This window comes from Rhinatrema bivittatum, chromosome 2 (assembly GCF_901001135.1).
Source record: "Rhinatrema bivittatum chromosome 2, aRhiBiv1.1, whole genome shotgun sequence".
NCBI lineage: Eukaryota > Metazoa > Chordata > Amphibia > Gymnophiona > Rhinatrematidae > Rhinatrema > Rhinatrema bivittatum.
Window position 1 is genome coordinate 500,108,745 of NC_042616.1, and position 13,618 is coordinate 500,122,362.

The window sequence follows — 13,618 nt, forward strand, 5'->3', positions numbered from 1 at the left end:
ATCCTGTGAGCTAATCATCTCTTTACCATGCTTGCAGTGCCAGAGAGAAATAGCACATGGTATTTGAAATACTACACATTAATGCTGCGTTAAGGCAGCATGGTAATGGGAGATTAGACTGGTAGCCAGGGCTTCCTAAACCTGTCCTGGGGACCCCACAGCCAGTCGGGTTTTCAGGATATCCACAATGAATATGCATGAGAGAAATTTGCATATACTGAGTCTCTATGGTATGCAAATGTATCTCATGCATTTTCATTGAGGATATCCTGAAAACCCGACTGGCTGTGGGGTCCCCAGGACAGGTTTGGGAAGCCCTGCTGTAAGCCATCTGAGAACAGTGAAATAACTACTGCACCTTAATGTAACTCATCTACCGGTGAAAAGGCATGAGCTACATGCCACAGTCAGGGCTCAGTAACCCATGCATCCTTATCCCATTTCCACTCCTTAGCTGTCTAATGGATGGATGCTGTCTACTTCTGCTTACTCTCTGCAACTTTCCCTTTTGCCCGCCCCATGCCTTCATTCTCCTTTTCCTTCCCCCTCTGCTCTTTCTCCCCTCCCCCATTTTATTCAGCCCCTAACCATACTGAAATTATTGTATTGTGCTTCCAAGAAAGGCATGGGGGTAACTGCATGGAGTGGTAGTTACAACCCTAAACACCTTGTTGGACAGACTGGATAGGCCATATGGTCATTTTCTGCTGTCATTTACTATGCTACTATATCTTATTTTGTCTGGAGATACTTTAAATGCAGTTTCCATCGTTGACCCTCAAGAAGATCATGTTTAAGAGTGCTACTTCAAGCAAATGTGAAAATAGTAAATAGAATTTAGCAAAAAAAATGTTATGGAGGAATTCTAAAAGCAAACTATCCATCCCCCATACAGCTGCCTATCACCTTAACAACATTTTCCAGACAGTAATAATATAATTGGAAATTGCATTCTAATAAAAAGTGATATCCTCTTTGGACATGACATGTATTTTATCATTTTACAAAACTGAGTTCACTACGTGCAGAATTGCTCTCTCCTCTGCTTGTGGATTAATTCCAATATTTTGGAGCAGTTTGAATGGGTTCCTCTGCTGATGACTTGACTTTCAGTTACTCTAAAGGGGGAACTTGTTGGAATATGATGATGTGCCTTATGTAAACTGTGGAGTTGCCGAACCAAGAAAATATTTATTACAACTATTTAAAAAAAAGTGTGGACTTTTAATTGACTCTGCAGGACTCCCTTGGATTATTTGTTCACTACGTGCAGAATTGCGCTCTCCTCTGCTTGTGGATTAACAAAATTTGTTTGCCATATGCATGAGTTTGTTAGATTGTGTTTGAAGTATGTTTAGTCACTATCCTGTGGACTGTAAATGTGTTTTAGATAATTTAATGGTAAAAAACAAAACAAAACAAAAAACAGCTCCTGTTTGTCCAAATTTCCAGCTAACATTATAGGAAAAACTTTAAAACAGATGCATAAGGGTTTCCTTAGGAAGGCCTATAGTCATGCAGAACGAATATGTAGTCTAGCAGTTAAAAATAATCATTCAAATTCCAAGATAATCAGTTTGTATCTCTGTCTTGTCACTGTCCCTAGATGTGACCCTGGCCAAGTCACTATTTCACATTGTGCCTCAATTTACCCAAATGCAACTGAGCTATAATAATTCTATTTTTTTTTTTTTATATTCTGCTTTTTGCACTTCAAAGTGGATTACATTCAGGTACTGTAGGTATTTCCCTATCCCCAGAGGGCTCACAATCTAAATTTGTACCTGAGGCAATGGAGAGTAAAGTGACTTGCCCAAGGTCACAAGGAGCGACAGTGGGACTCGAACGCTGGTTTCCTGGTTCATAGCCCACTGCTCTAACCACTAGAGTACTCCTCCACTCCAAATATTTTTTTCTCCTCTCTTTCACTCAAAAGCCATCATGTACGTTAGAGGCAAAAAGTGTGCTACATGACCATTCATCCTAGAGGCATCTGCATATGAATGTTTTTGAACGACATACTCTGGGATCCTGTTTGGCTAGAAGCTGGTCTATATATTATATCCAAATTATTATTCTTGTTTCATGCTAGAATATGCCTTGCAGTCCCTCCCTCACATTGCAGAATGCTTTATGGGAAAGACCCAGTTATATGAACTGCAGGGTGATATGGCTCAGGTATGTGCACTGTAAGAAGCGGCATAACTGGAGACTTTTACAAAGCCAACCAAATGATGTAATGAATTCCTCTGTAGATTAGTGAAGAATAGAGGAGCAGCAGCCGAGCAGAGCTTATTCTCCTGGCTAAAGAAATGGGAGTACTTATTGTACTTATACAATACTTAGCGTGCTGATTGTTTGTTTTCTTTTCTTCGTAGGCCACTACGTCAGAGGCATTTGTATATATGGGCCAGGTGACTTGGACTGGATGGTCCATCGTCCGAGCCTTTTTGCAAACAAGTTTGAGCTCGCAGCCCACCCCCCTGCACTAGAATGCCTGGAGCTGAGACATCGAGAGAGATCCTTAAACCAGAGTGAGACTCCTGTACAAGCCAGCTGGTACCTGTGACATTCAAAAGACTCCTCCTTTCAGGTGGCAGATGTGAAGAGACTTTAAAACCAGAAAAAGCACTTACTTCAGAAACAGTCTGGAAGAAAACAATCTTTCCTCGAAAAACTTTTTCCTAATCCTGAAGAGAAAAGGCACTGTATATTTAAATTTGTCTGCATTATTTAGGGTTAAAACTGATTTTTCCCCTTTTTATTTATTTATTATATATATATATTTTTTATTTTTTTGCCATTTAAGGTCTGATTTCCTAAGCTTTTTTTGTTTTATAGACACAGAATGAGAAAAAAAGCCTTAGTAAATCAGGCCACTAGTTTTATTACTAAACAAAAAAAAAAATTACGGGTGAGAGAGTTCATTCTGGTTTATTATTAATTTTTTTATTTCAAAAATTTATTTTAATATATAGCATTTAAAAATATATCAGACAGATGTGTGAGAAATCCTTTATATCAGTGGGCATATTCAGAATCCCGTAGATCCAGTTTTGTATAAAGTTTAATGAGCAAAGGAACATTTCAGCAGCAAATGGCAGATTCTTGGGAACTTCTGAACTTCCATCATTTGGAAAATGGAGGAAGGAAGATATTATTTTCAGCCTGACTTGTTTTCTCTTATCCCTTGAATAATGGAACATTTTTTGTTCATCCTTCAGAGTTGAATTACATAGAAACATAATGGCAGATAAGGACCATATGGCCCACCTGGCCCACTCGCTTTTCCTCCCTGTTGTATACCATAGACTTCAGTTTCCCATAACTAAGAGAGGCGTATTATATTCTAATACTTATTTTGCTTCTATCACTTCCACTGGAAGACTGTTTCATGCATTCACCACTCTTATTTGTGAAAAAATGAGCTTATATTACTCCTCAGTCCATCCCTTTCACTTTCATACTATAACTTCTTGTTTTAGACTAAACAATGCTTGACTTGTACATATATTTATGCCTTTGAGATATTTGAATATCTGTATCATAACTCCCAGTCCCTTTGTGCTAGATCTCTAATGTATGCAAATATATCTCAGGTATAATCATTGTGGCTGTCCTGAAAACCAGACTGGTTAAGTATGCTTCCTAGGCTGTACTGGAAAATACTGGTCTAGGCAGGGTGAGCAAATTTTATAAGTTTTGGCTCTCCTTCCATCCATGTGTTTGGTTGGGCCTTTCTGCAAGTTGGGTTACATCATTATATATGTATACTATACAGCATGTATCTCATACATTTCCTTCCAAATTCTTTTCTAATATCAGTGGGGAAACATCTAGATTTATCTGGAAAGGTAAAAACACCAAGAATGAAGCTTACACACTGTGGAGATCTAAACTGAATGGGGAAATGGCACTCCCTAATTTGCTTGGCTATTATTGGGCATCAATATTGGTATTTGTCCAGTATTGGCTGAACAGAGACAAAAAGTAGTCTTGGCTGTTCTCAGAGATAGAGAGGGTGGATTTGTCCCAATTGCAAAAAGTGCTGTATGTAAAACCTATAGTTGCCCACACAGTTAAAACTTGGTGGGTTCTATGTAAGAATCTAGGGATCCCATGGGGATCCCTTTTACCATAGTCTCCACCTCGCACCTTCCCTCTCCTCCCTCCCCTTTCAGCTGATCCACAACTGTCCCTCCCTCGCGCGCGCCGCCGCCGCTACTGCTCCTCCCTCCCTCCCTCCCTCCCTCGCGCGCGCCACCGCCGCTCCCGCTCGTCGCCACCGCTCCCGCTCCTCCCGGCCACCGATCCTGCTCCTGCTGCCGCCACCGCCGCTCCTCCCGGCCGCCGCTCCCGCTCCTCCCGGCCGCCGCTCCTGCTCCTGCCGCCACCGCCACCGCTCTTGCTCCTAAGGAGCAGGCGCCATTTTTTTTTTTTGGGGGGGGGCCACACTCTGCTCTGGCCAACGTGCTCGCATGCGCGGTAGAGCTGTTCTCTACTGCGCATTTGCGGCACGTCGGTCCGGGCTCCCTTATAGGTATGATGTATATATAGTCTGTATCTATACAACCATAACACATGAAAGATATCCTGGATTCCTGGCTTGGTTTCAAATGTTCTTGTCAATCAATCAACTCTTAAACCAGTTGTCAAGCCACAGCCACCAAGCAACCACCCTGCTAACCAGTGACTCAAAGCCCCTATTTTGTTTCTCTTTAAGTTGCTGAGAGAAGCAGATACACACACATATACACACAAACATAGACACAGAGAGACATGTACCCCACACCCAGACAGAGAAGCAGACACATAGGCAGGCAGATACCCTACAACAGCACATAGACAGACCCATAGACCCACACATACAGAGACACAGACATACCACACTATATACAGAGAGAGAGAGGGACAGGCAGACCACACTGCACACCAGACAAACAGACATACACATTCCATAACTAGAAAGGTCACACACCACAGGGGTGAAACATTTTTCAAAAATCTTAGGTGCAAGCCAGGGAAGCTAACTGTCAAACAACTATGCGTGCCTCCACATACATATATATATGGGTGTGCAAAAATCTACTCTCGTATTTTATAACCTGCAAGTATATGATATGCACAAGTTATAAAATACATCCAAATGTATCCTGCAATATGCATGCACTTGTAAAAAAAAACTTCAATACATATTGCACTTATCCAGATAAGATCTGATGTATCCGGCTAAGTAGTAGCAAAGCCATTATTTAGTCAGATAATTCTTAAAAGTGCTATTTGGGAGGTCACATGATGAGCTGATTTAGGCAAGCTCAGAGTTTCTCGTCTTCCTGATCATTATCCTTTACCATCCTTGTGCTTAAAGACCCCAAAATGCAGAAAGACTTGACAAAGAAATCTCTGCCCACTCTCCGGATGGACCAGACAGAGAAGGCGCAGAAAATAAATAGGAAATATGTTCTGGAACAAACAGGCCTCAGGGGATCAGATCTCAAAGGAGGAATGGCCTGTGCACTCCACCCCATGTGATACCAACAAAATGCCGCAGATGTTTGAACAGCTGTCCAAAAGACTTACTTCTAATACTGATGGTAAGCTGGGAGTAGTAGTTCAGAAGGTGGCCCAGCTGGTAGCCTCCATTCAGGAAAATTCCTCTAGGACTGAGGCAATGCTCACTTAGGTGGAGAGCCTTGAGTTGTCACTGACTGGGGCCTGCAGTAAGGTGGAGGTGTTGGAAAGAAAATTCAAAGATGTGATGGAAAAACTTGACGATAGTGAAACAGGGGGAGAAGTTAAAATATTAGACCAGTGGGACTCCTAGAAGGGGTGGAGGGAGAGAATCCTACAGCTTTCTTCTCTAAATGAATACCAGAGGCTCTTGGCCTTGCAGTGAACAGAGGTTCTCTGAAAATCAAACGAGCGAATAAAGCCCTTGCACCTCTCTCATCCAGAAAGCTGCCTGTGATCGGTGATAATGCAATGACACAATTATGGGGATAAAGTGCACCTGCTAGAGAAATCCCATTCTTTCACAGATATTTACCAACAGCGTAGGAATATTTTTTTCCTGGACTTCTTTGTGGCACTTCAAAAGAGATGGTGGGTTATGTCCCTGTGAAGAGACTTCTTCAACAAAGTGGTCCGTGTTATGTGCTTCTGTATTCGGCGAGACTAAAGATCTTTTTCAGTAATAAAACAAGAATTCTTGATACTCCATCGAAGTGCAATTGTATTTAGATCAGGCAGGTGAAGCCACAGTATCATGGACGTGGGCAGCGGAAGACAGACATTATAGGGGGCAAAATGTCCACCAAACAGTTCCTCTCCTAGATATAAAGTGCCGGGGAGTGGGAGTCTCACAATGCTGTGCCATATAACAGGACCCTATTGATTTATATACCCTCCAGAGGAAGAACTACTTTTTTAAGATGGCTGCTTTTCTTCTGTTTTTCATTCTTTTTCATGTTTCATAGCGGGGACTAGTGGGGGAGGAGTGGGGTAGAGTGTAGTGGGGGATCTCTTAAGTAACAGACATGAGCAACATTGTACGCACAGTGCCTTCTACTAGCCTTTCTTTTCAGGTAATAATTCCTCCTGAAGCGGGCAGTGTTTCCCTTGGTAGACTGGCAGTCAGAGAGCCCGGCTGTATGCTGGTCAGTTGTGTCATCTGTTCCTCGGCCCGCAGCAGGAAGAAAGCAAACTACACATTAGACTCACTCCTAAGTACTCAGACAATGGCAGTTTTTCAATCAAGGATTCAGTATACTTCATCGAAGGTATCATAGTTTTAGTGTTGCGACTGTCGCTGCCCGATGTCTTCACTCTGCCCTCTTTACCTCTGTGGCGACTCCCTCCAGGTCTGAAGGATGGCTGGCTGCCTCGGCGTCTCCCTGCCATCTCTCTCCAGCGTCCCCGGGCCGGCTCGACGCTGCAGATCCGCCATGTTGCCTGAAGCCTAGGGCGCATGCGCTCCGAGTGAAGTATCGGCAAGGGCGCGAACCTCAGGGGCGTCCCCCTGAGATGACATCATCCGCTTCCGATATTTAAAGGTCTCTGATATCGCTACTAGTTGAGTTAGCAAGGGCTAAGGTTCAGATTGGGTTCCCTGCCTAAGCTACTCTGCCTCCTCGGACTTACCAGAGGTACCCACTCCTCGAGGGCCTCGCGCTCTCTCTTTGCCTTTCAGGTTACAGACAGGAACCGGTACTCGCTCCTCGAGGGCCCTCATTCCTGAGTATCTGTGAATTCTCTTCTGCCTGGAAGTCTTCATTATCTACATCATTGTGAGTTACCATTGCTCTCTCAGAGCTTTCCCTGGAACCAGGTACTCGCTCCTTGAGGGCCTATCCTTTCCAGCTCCTGAGCTCCCTGAGACCAGTTTGTCAGTGTTGTCATCTAATTCTGTTCATGAACTCTGCATACCCTGCCTACTCACTATCTACAGTTTCTCAACAGCTCAGCCATCCAGGGATCGCTGTTACAGTATCTGAGGGACTTCAGCCCTACCGGGCACTTCAGCTCACTACTGCCACCTCTGGTGGTTTCAAGACCTGTTTAATAAAAGAACTAGTATGTGTCTGTCTCCATATTCTAAGCCTAGCCGGTGGTCCCTCTCGGGATCGTCCCCCGTTGTTATAGACTGTCTCTGGCAGTCTATAACAACAGATTGCTAAGTCCGCCTACAGAATACATCAGATTGACACCCCTATCTGATTGCTCCTCCCACCAGCATAGCGGATCATGACAGATTCATAACTCCAGGACCCGGCATACCTCCATGGATCCGGCAACTCTCTGCCTTGCAGACCACACTGGGCCTGGCCCTGCGCATCTCGGAACAGCAAGATGCCTTGGAGAAACTTACTGCAGCATTTCATCAGCTACACACACAGAAGGTTCAAGGCACAGCTTCCAACCATGAAAGTCAGTTACAGGAGGTAACTTTGAAGACTGCTGTACCACTGGCAGCTCCAATCCGTTTTTCCGGAGAAATCCAGAAGACCCAGGGCTTTTTGAACCAGTACTGCATGCACTTTACAACCATCTTTATTTCCTCCGGCACTCTCTAAGACCACCTACATCCTTTCATACTTGGATGGTAGAGCACTGTCGTGGGCATCCAACTTGTGGGAACGCAAGGACCCCATTTTGCAGGACATGGAAGGATTTATGGACTTGTTTAAATCCGTTTTTGATGACCCTGGGTGAACATCTGTTGCTGGTTCTGCTTTAGTGGACTTGAAGCAGGGTAGCAGATCATTGACTGAATTCGCCATAGAATTCAAGACTCTTGCGGCAGAACTCCACTGGGACCCCAAATGTCTCAAGACAGTCTTCTGCAGAGGCCTGGATACCCGTTTGAAGGATGAGCTAGCCGCTCGCCAGACACCTGACTCGCTGGACAAATTAGTAGCCTTGGCTACTTGGATTGATCATCGACTCCGGGACAAGGTGAAGGAACTCCGGCCTAAGGTGTTACCAGGGTTGAAACAGGCTAGTGCTACCAATGCACCTCGGATGGTTCCAGTAACTTCTGCTGCTGATACAGATGAACCAATGCAACTTGGTCATGGACACTTGACCTCCAAGGAGAGAAGATTTCGGAAGAAGCGTGGCCTATGCATGTACTGCGGTCAGCCCGGCCATGATGTCTCTACATGCCCCATTTGTCCGGGAAATGGACGGGCCTAAGTCCTGCGGGAGGACTTTTCTTAGGCCATACCGCATTCTCTCCTCCATCCTCTCTCCCAGTCTCCGTGATCTATGAACCAGCTACGGTTCAGACTCCTGCCCTGGTGGACTCAAGGACAGGAGGCAACTTCATTCTCAAACATCTAGCGGAAGATCTGAGAGTCCTTTTGTCAAATGTGAAGATCCATTATTGCATTATAACTTGAAGTGGGTTTTGGACGTTACTCAACATCGCCACTTCCACTGAAGATCTCTGTGACGTCCCCAGCAGCTTTATCCATTGCTGCTGATATTCATAACGCTTTCAATGTTCACCTTGGCTCGAAGGCGTTCAACATCAAAATCCGTATTCACGGATCATAAATTTAGAATATCTCTGTCACGCTCTTTCCATTCGGAAGATGTGCCTGATGAGCCACAGCACATAACTGACCCAAAGAAGATACTTTAGGCAACCAGCCAGTTGTATCCACTGGCGATGCCATCAACTCTCATCCAGCAACATCTACTGGAGAATCACCAATTGAAACGGTTTCTGGACGTTCCTTATCACCACCACTTCCACTGAATCCTTCAGTGACGTCCACAGAAGTTCATTCCATTACTGCAGATATCTACAAACAAACTTCTTCCAGAACTCAAGATCCACCTGTCATCGATGCAGAAGTCGACTTAGAGATTAAGATCAAAGAGATTCTGGATGTTCATAAAAGAGACAGACATGCCCCTCTTGGGATCTTCCCCCGGGGGCGTGGTCATCTGCCACCGGCCCAAGGATCCATTTACTACTATCTCTGGCAGTCTATAACAACAGATTGCTAAGTCCACCTACGGAATACATCAGATTGACACCCCTATCCGATTGCTCCTCCCACCAGCATAGGAGATCATGACATTTAGAATGTCTTTTAATTACCCTGGTTTGGAAACAAATAACACAGAGACACAATTTGGGGTAAAGGGTCACTCTTCCTGCGTGGGTTACAAAATATTAATATTGTACTTGATGTATGGGAGCAGTTCCTCCAAGTTGAAGGGAACAGGGGGGTTTGGAAGGGCCAGGGGGGGGGGAGGAAAGAAGAAGTTTATGAGCAAGGAAAAGTTAGCATTGTCAGGCAGCATCCGTGCCCTGAGGGGTCTCCTGCAAGATTACCTGCCTATGGTAGGGAGAGTTATGGGTTTGAATATGGAAACTGGAGTTGTTGGAAGGGAGCTGCAGGAGGTGAGGGGGGGGCGGTTATCCTGTTCAGCATCTCTCGGGTTTATTAGTGGTGGTTTTGGATAGGGGATGGGTAAGGGGGGGATTTGGGGTAGTTACAAAAAGTTTTATTTAGTTAAATGGCAGATGGACCTTTGCAGCTCAGAAGTCAGATCATCTGTTCTTTTTGGTGATACTCTTAGGAGTGATAGCTCCAATTTTTCTTGCAGTTAATAAGTAACATCTATGTACATTTTGTCAAATTTAATATCCATGCTGTATCCTCCCCCATAAAAAGGGAAGAGGATCCTGCAGTTCCTTAAGAAAAAAAAAAGTGCATATGTCCCTTTTATAAGAGACATCTTATAAACAAAGAACACGAAAAGCTCCAGCAGGACTAGGTTGGGCAAATATATTATGTCTTTTTCAACTCCAAGAGTAGAGGGATGTGCATTCTGATTAATAAAACTTTGCCCCTGAAGGTACTTAAAGTCAGAAGTGACACAATGGATCAGTTTGTCATGTTGGAAGGGACATTATACACTCAAACATTTGTAAGTCTTAATGTTTATGGTCCCAACATGACCAGAATTACAGGAAACTCTTGAAAGAGACAACTGACTTTACTTCTCTCCCCATAGTAATGGCTGGGGACTGGAATGTCTGCCTCAGTCCGCAGTTGGATAGGTCCTCCCATGGCTTGGGGATTTAGGAACAAAACAGAGGCCTCAAGTTGTTTTTGGAAGAATTGGGTCTGATTGATGACTGGAGAGCTAAATTTCCTCATAGTAGAGGCTATACTTTCTTTTCTCAAGTACATGGCTCATATAGCAGGATGGACTGCTTTCGCTGCTCTGCGAGGCTATCTCAGTAGATAGGCTTAATTGATATTCTTCCTGACCACATCTCTAGCTATAACCCAGTGCTTATGTTTCTGAATGTTACCCAGGCTTTGACTGAAGGTCAGACTTGGAAGTTAAATTTCTCTTTGATGGAGGGGTGGAGTGGAATTTTTTTGACTTGATTACTCTGACCATCAAAGAATTTTTTGAGATGCATGCTGAAGCAGATTATAGCCCTGTTGTGCTCTGAGAGACATTGAAGCCAATCTTACAGGGCAAGATCATTAGTTGTACTAGTCACCTGCATAAGAAAAGAGAAGAAGCATGCAGTGAGATACTATGCTTTGAAAAATAACATAAAACTTGCTGTTCCAGAACTCTCTGGAACTAATTATGGTGATGCAGGAAAGAACTAGATACACTTAAGATAGACCAAATTGAATGTTCCCTTAGAAGTTTTATGAACATGGTGATAAAACAGAAGCTCGGCTAGCCAGGCTGCTTAAAAAGAGGTGCCAAGAAACACAAATCAGTGGCTTATGGTTGAAGGATGGAAGGCTAACCAAACCGGATTTATAAAGGGAAGAATGTCCACAGCCAGTACTTGTAGGGTGATCAGTATCATGGCATTGGTTAAAACGCATATGCTTTCTGAGCTAATCCTTGCATGAGACGTGGAGACTTTTGATTGGTTTCAGTTGTTATTCCTATTTGCAGTCCTGAAGGAGAAGGATTTAACAGAAGGTTCCTGAATTGGATTTGGTTCCTATATGCTCACCTTACAGTCAGAATATTAATTAACGGCTTTCTGTCCAATCCTTTTTCTATTCATTTTAGAACCAGGCAGGGCTGCCCATTGTCAACTTTCCTAGTCATCCTTGCTATCAAAGTGCTAGCATAGGTAATCAGGTTAGATCCCAAAATCCATGGTTTGCACTTCAATGGAAAATCTGACAAGATTCCTTGAATGATGTCCTACTGTTTCTGACCAAACTGAAGAACATGGCCTCAGTTGTTAGAGGTTCTGGTGGAATACATTGATATGTCTGGATATAAAATCAATAATCAGAAATCCGAGCTTTTTCCTCAATTCCTAAGCGCTTACATACATTTCAGAGAATCGATGAAGGCTTCAAATGTCTTAGCATCTTTATTCCTCGAAAGTTAACAGACTTGTATAAGCATAATTATGCCTTGGTCCTGCAGAGAATTTTGTGTGATCTTAGGGGATTGAAGGATCTGCTTGTATCCTGGGCAGGAAAGATTGGGATCTTTAAAATAAATGTATTGCCTTGTGTAATATATTTGTTTCAGCATGTATCTCATACATTTCCTTCCAAATTCTTTTCTAATATCAGTGGGGAAACATCTAGATTTATCTGGAAAGGTAAAAACACCAAGAATGAAGCTTACACACTGTGGAGATCTAAACTGAATGGGGAAATGGCACTCCCTAATTTGCTTGGCTATTATTGGGCATCAATATTGGTATTTGTCCAGTATTGGCTGAACAGAGACAAAAAGTAGTCTTGGCTGTTCTCAGAGATAGAGAGGGTGGATTTGTCCCAATTGCAAAAAGTGCTGTATGTAAAACCTATAGTTGCCCACACAGTTAAAACTTGGTGGGTTCTATGTAAGAATCTAGGGATCCCATGGGGATCCCTTTTACCATAGTCTCTGCTCAAGTATAAGCCCAACATTTCGGCATGCACATTTATTATAGAGTTTGAAGACTGGTGGGCAGTAGATTTAAGATTCCTGGGGCAGCTGAGGACAAAAAATGGCTGGCACCCGTTCGAGACGTTGAAGGCGAGGTTCGGACTCTGACCGGAATCCAGGGAAATATTTCAAAGAATAAGGGAAGCTAGGGCAAGAGGAAGGGCTAGAAAATTAGGATGCCCTCTAGGATAGAAAAGGTGCTAATGCTGTAAAATCATATCCTCCATGTACAGAGCCATTATCCAAACATATGAAGAAAGGGAACCTTTGATGTCTCTGATTGATCAATGAAACCTAAATTTAGGGCTTTATCTTTGGGAGGAAGATTGGAAGAGACTATGAAAAGCGACTCCCAAAATTTCTGTACATAACCATAGAGTTGAGTTAATATATAAATTGCTCTGCAGAACATACCGATTCCCCCTTCCTCAAGGCTTTGCCAGAGAAATTGTGGAGAAGAGGGTATTCACATGTGGTGGGAATTGCCCTTTTCTAAGGGTTTTCTGGAGCACTACTAAAGCCCAAATGGGAAATATCTTAGGGCTATCCTGACCCTCTCTCTAAACCTCTGTCTTCTGGGGTTGGGACATCACTTCCTTGAATATTTATCAGCATAAACTATATATTACCATTGCTACATTGTGGAAGACTACCCCTCATTTAAAGCACTGGTCATCTCAGGTGCTTGATATGGCTTTGTTCAAGACATTAACCTATTCTGTGAAATCAGAGCACTCCCTAAGAAAAGATATGAAGCTGTTACTGGCAATGACTACTTACATAGGAACCTTCCCCATGCTGGGGGTATTTGCTGACCTTTGTAATCATAGATAAGGATTATAACTTTTGTTAAGCCTCTCTCAGTCATATAGAAATTGACATTTTCTGCTACTGTGATGAACCTGTACATATGAACTACTGATTTAATTCTACATGTATCTTCGTCTCTTCCAAGTTAAATAAAAAACTTTTTTTTAAAAAGTGCTACTTATTCAGCTAAGGGGGTGATACAACAAGCAGCATTAGTGATCTAATGTGCATTATATCGCATACATAGAGCAATATTTTGCATCTCCCCACCCAGATACCCTCCCCTATTACAATGACCTTCTTTGCATGCAATTTCCATCCAAATGGCAGATGAAATTTAATGTGGACAAGTGCA

The 13,618-nt window shown here is 43.2% G+C and overlaps 1 protein-coding gene across 1 annotated transcript in view; it reads left to right on the plus strand.

Moving 5' to 3' along the window:
• The window catches only part of GCNT2 (glucosaminyl (N-acetyl) transferase 2 (I blood group)), a 201,265-nt gene extending 194,167 nt beyond the window's left edge, over positions 1 to 7,098 (plus strand). The window contains exon 3 of the mRNA XM_029590640.1: positions 2,379 to 7,098. Within this exon, the coding sequence (XP_029446500.1) occupies positions 2,379 to 2,569 (191 nt within the window). The 3' untranslated portion in view covers positions 2,570 to 7,098. The remainder of the gene's footprint in view (positions 1 to 2,378) is intronic.
• The last annotated feature ends 6,520 nt before the right edge of the window (positions 7,099 to 13,618 follow it).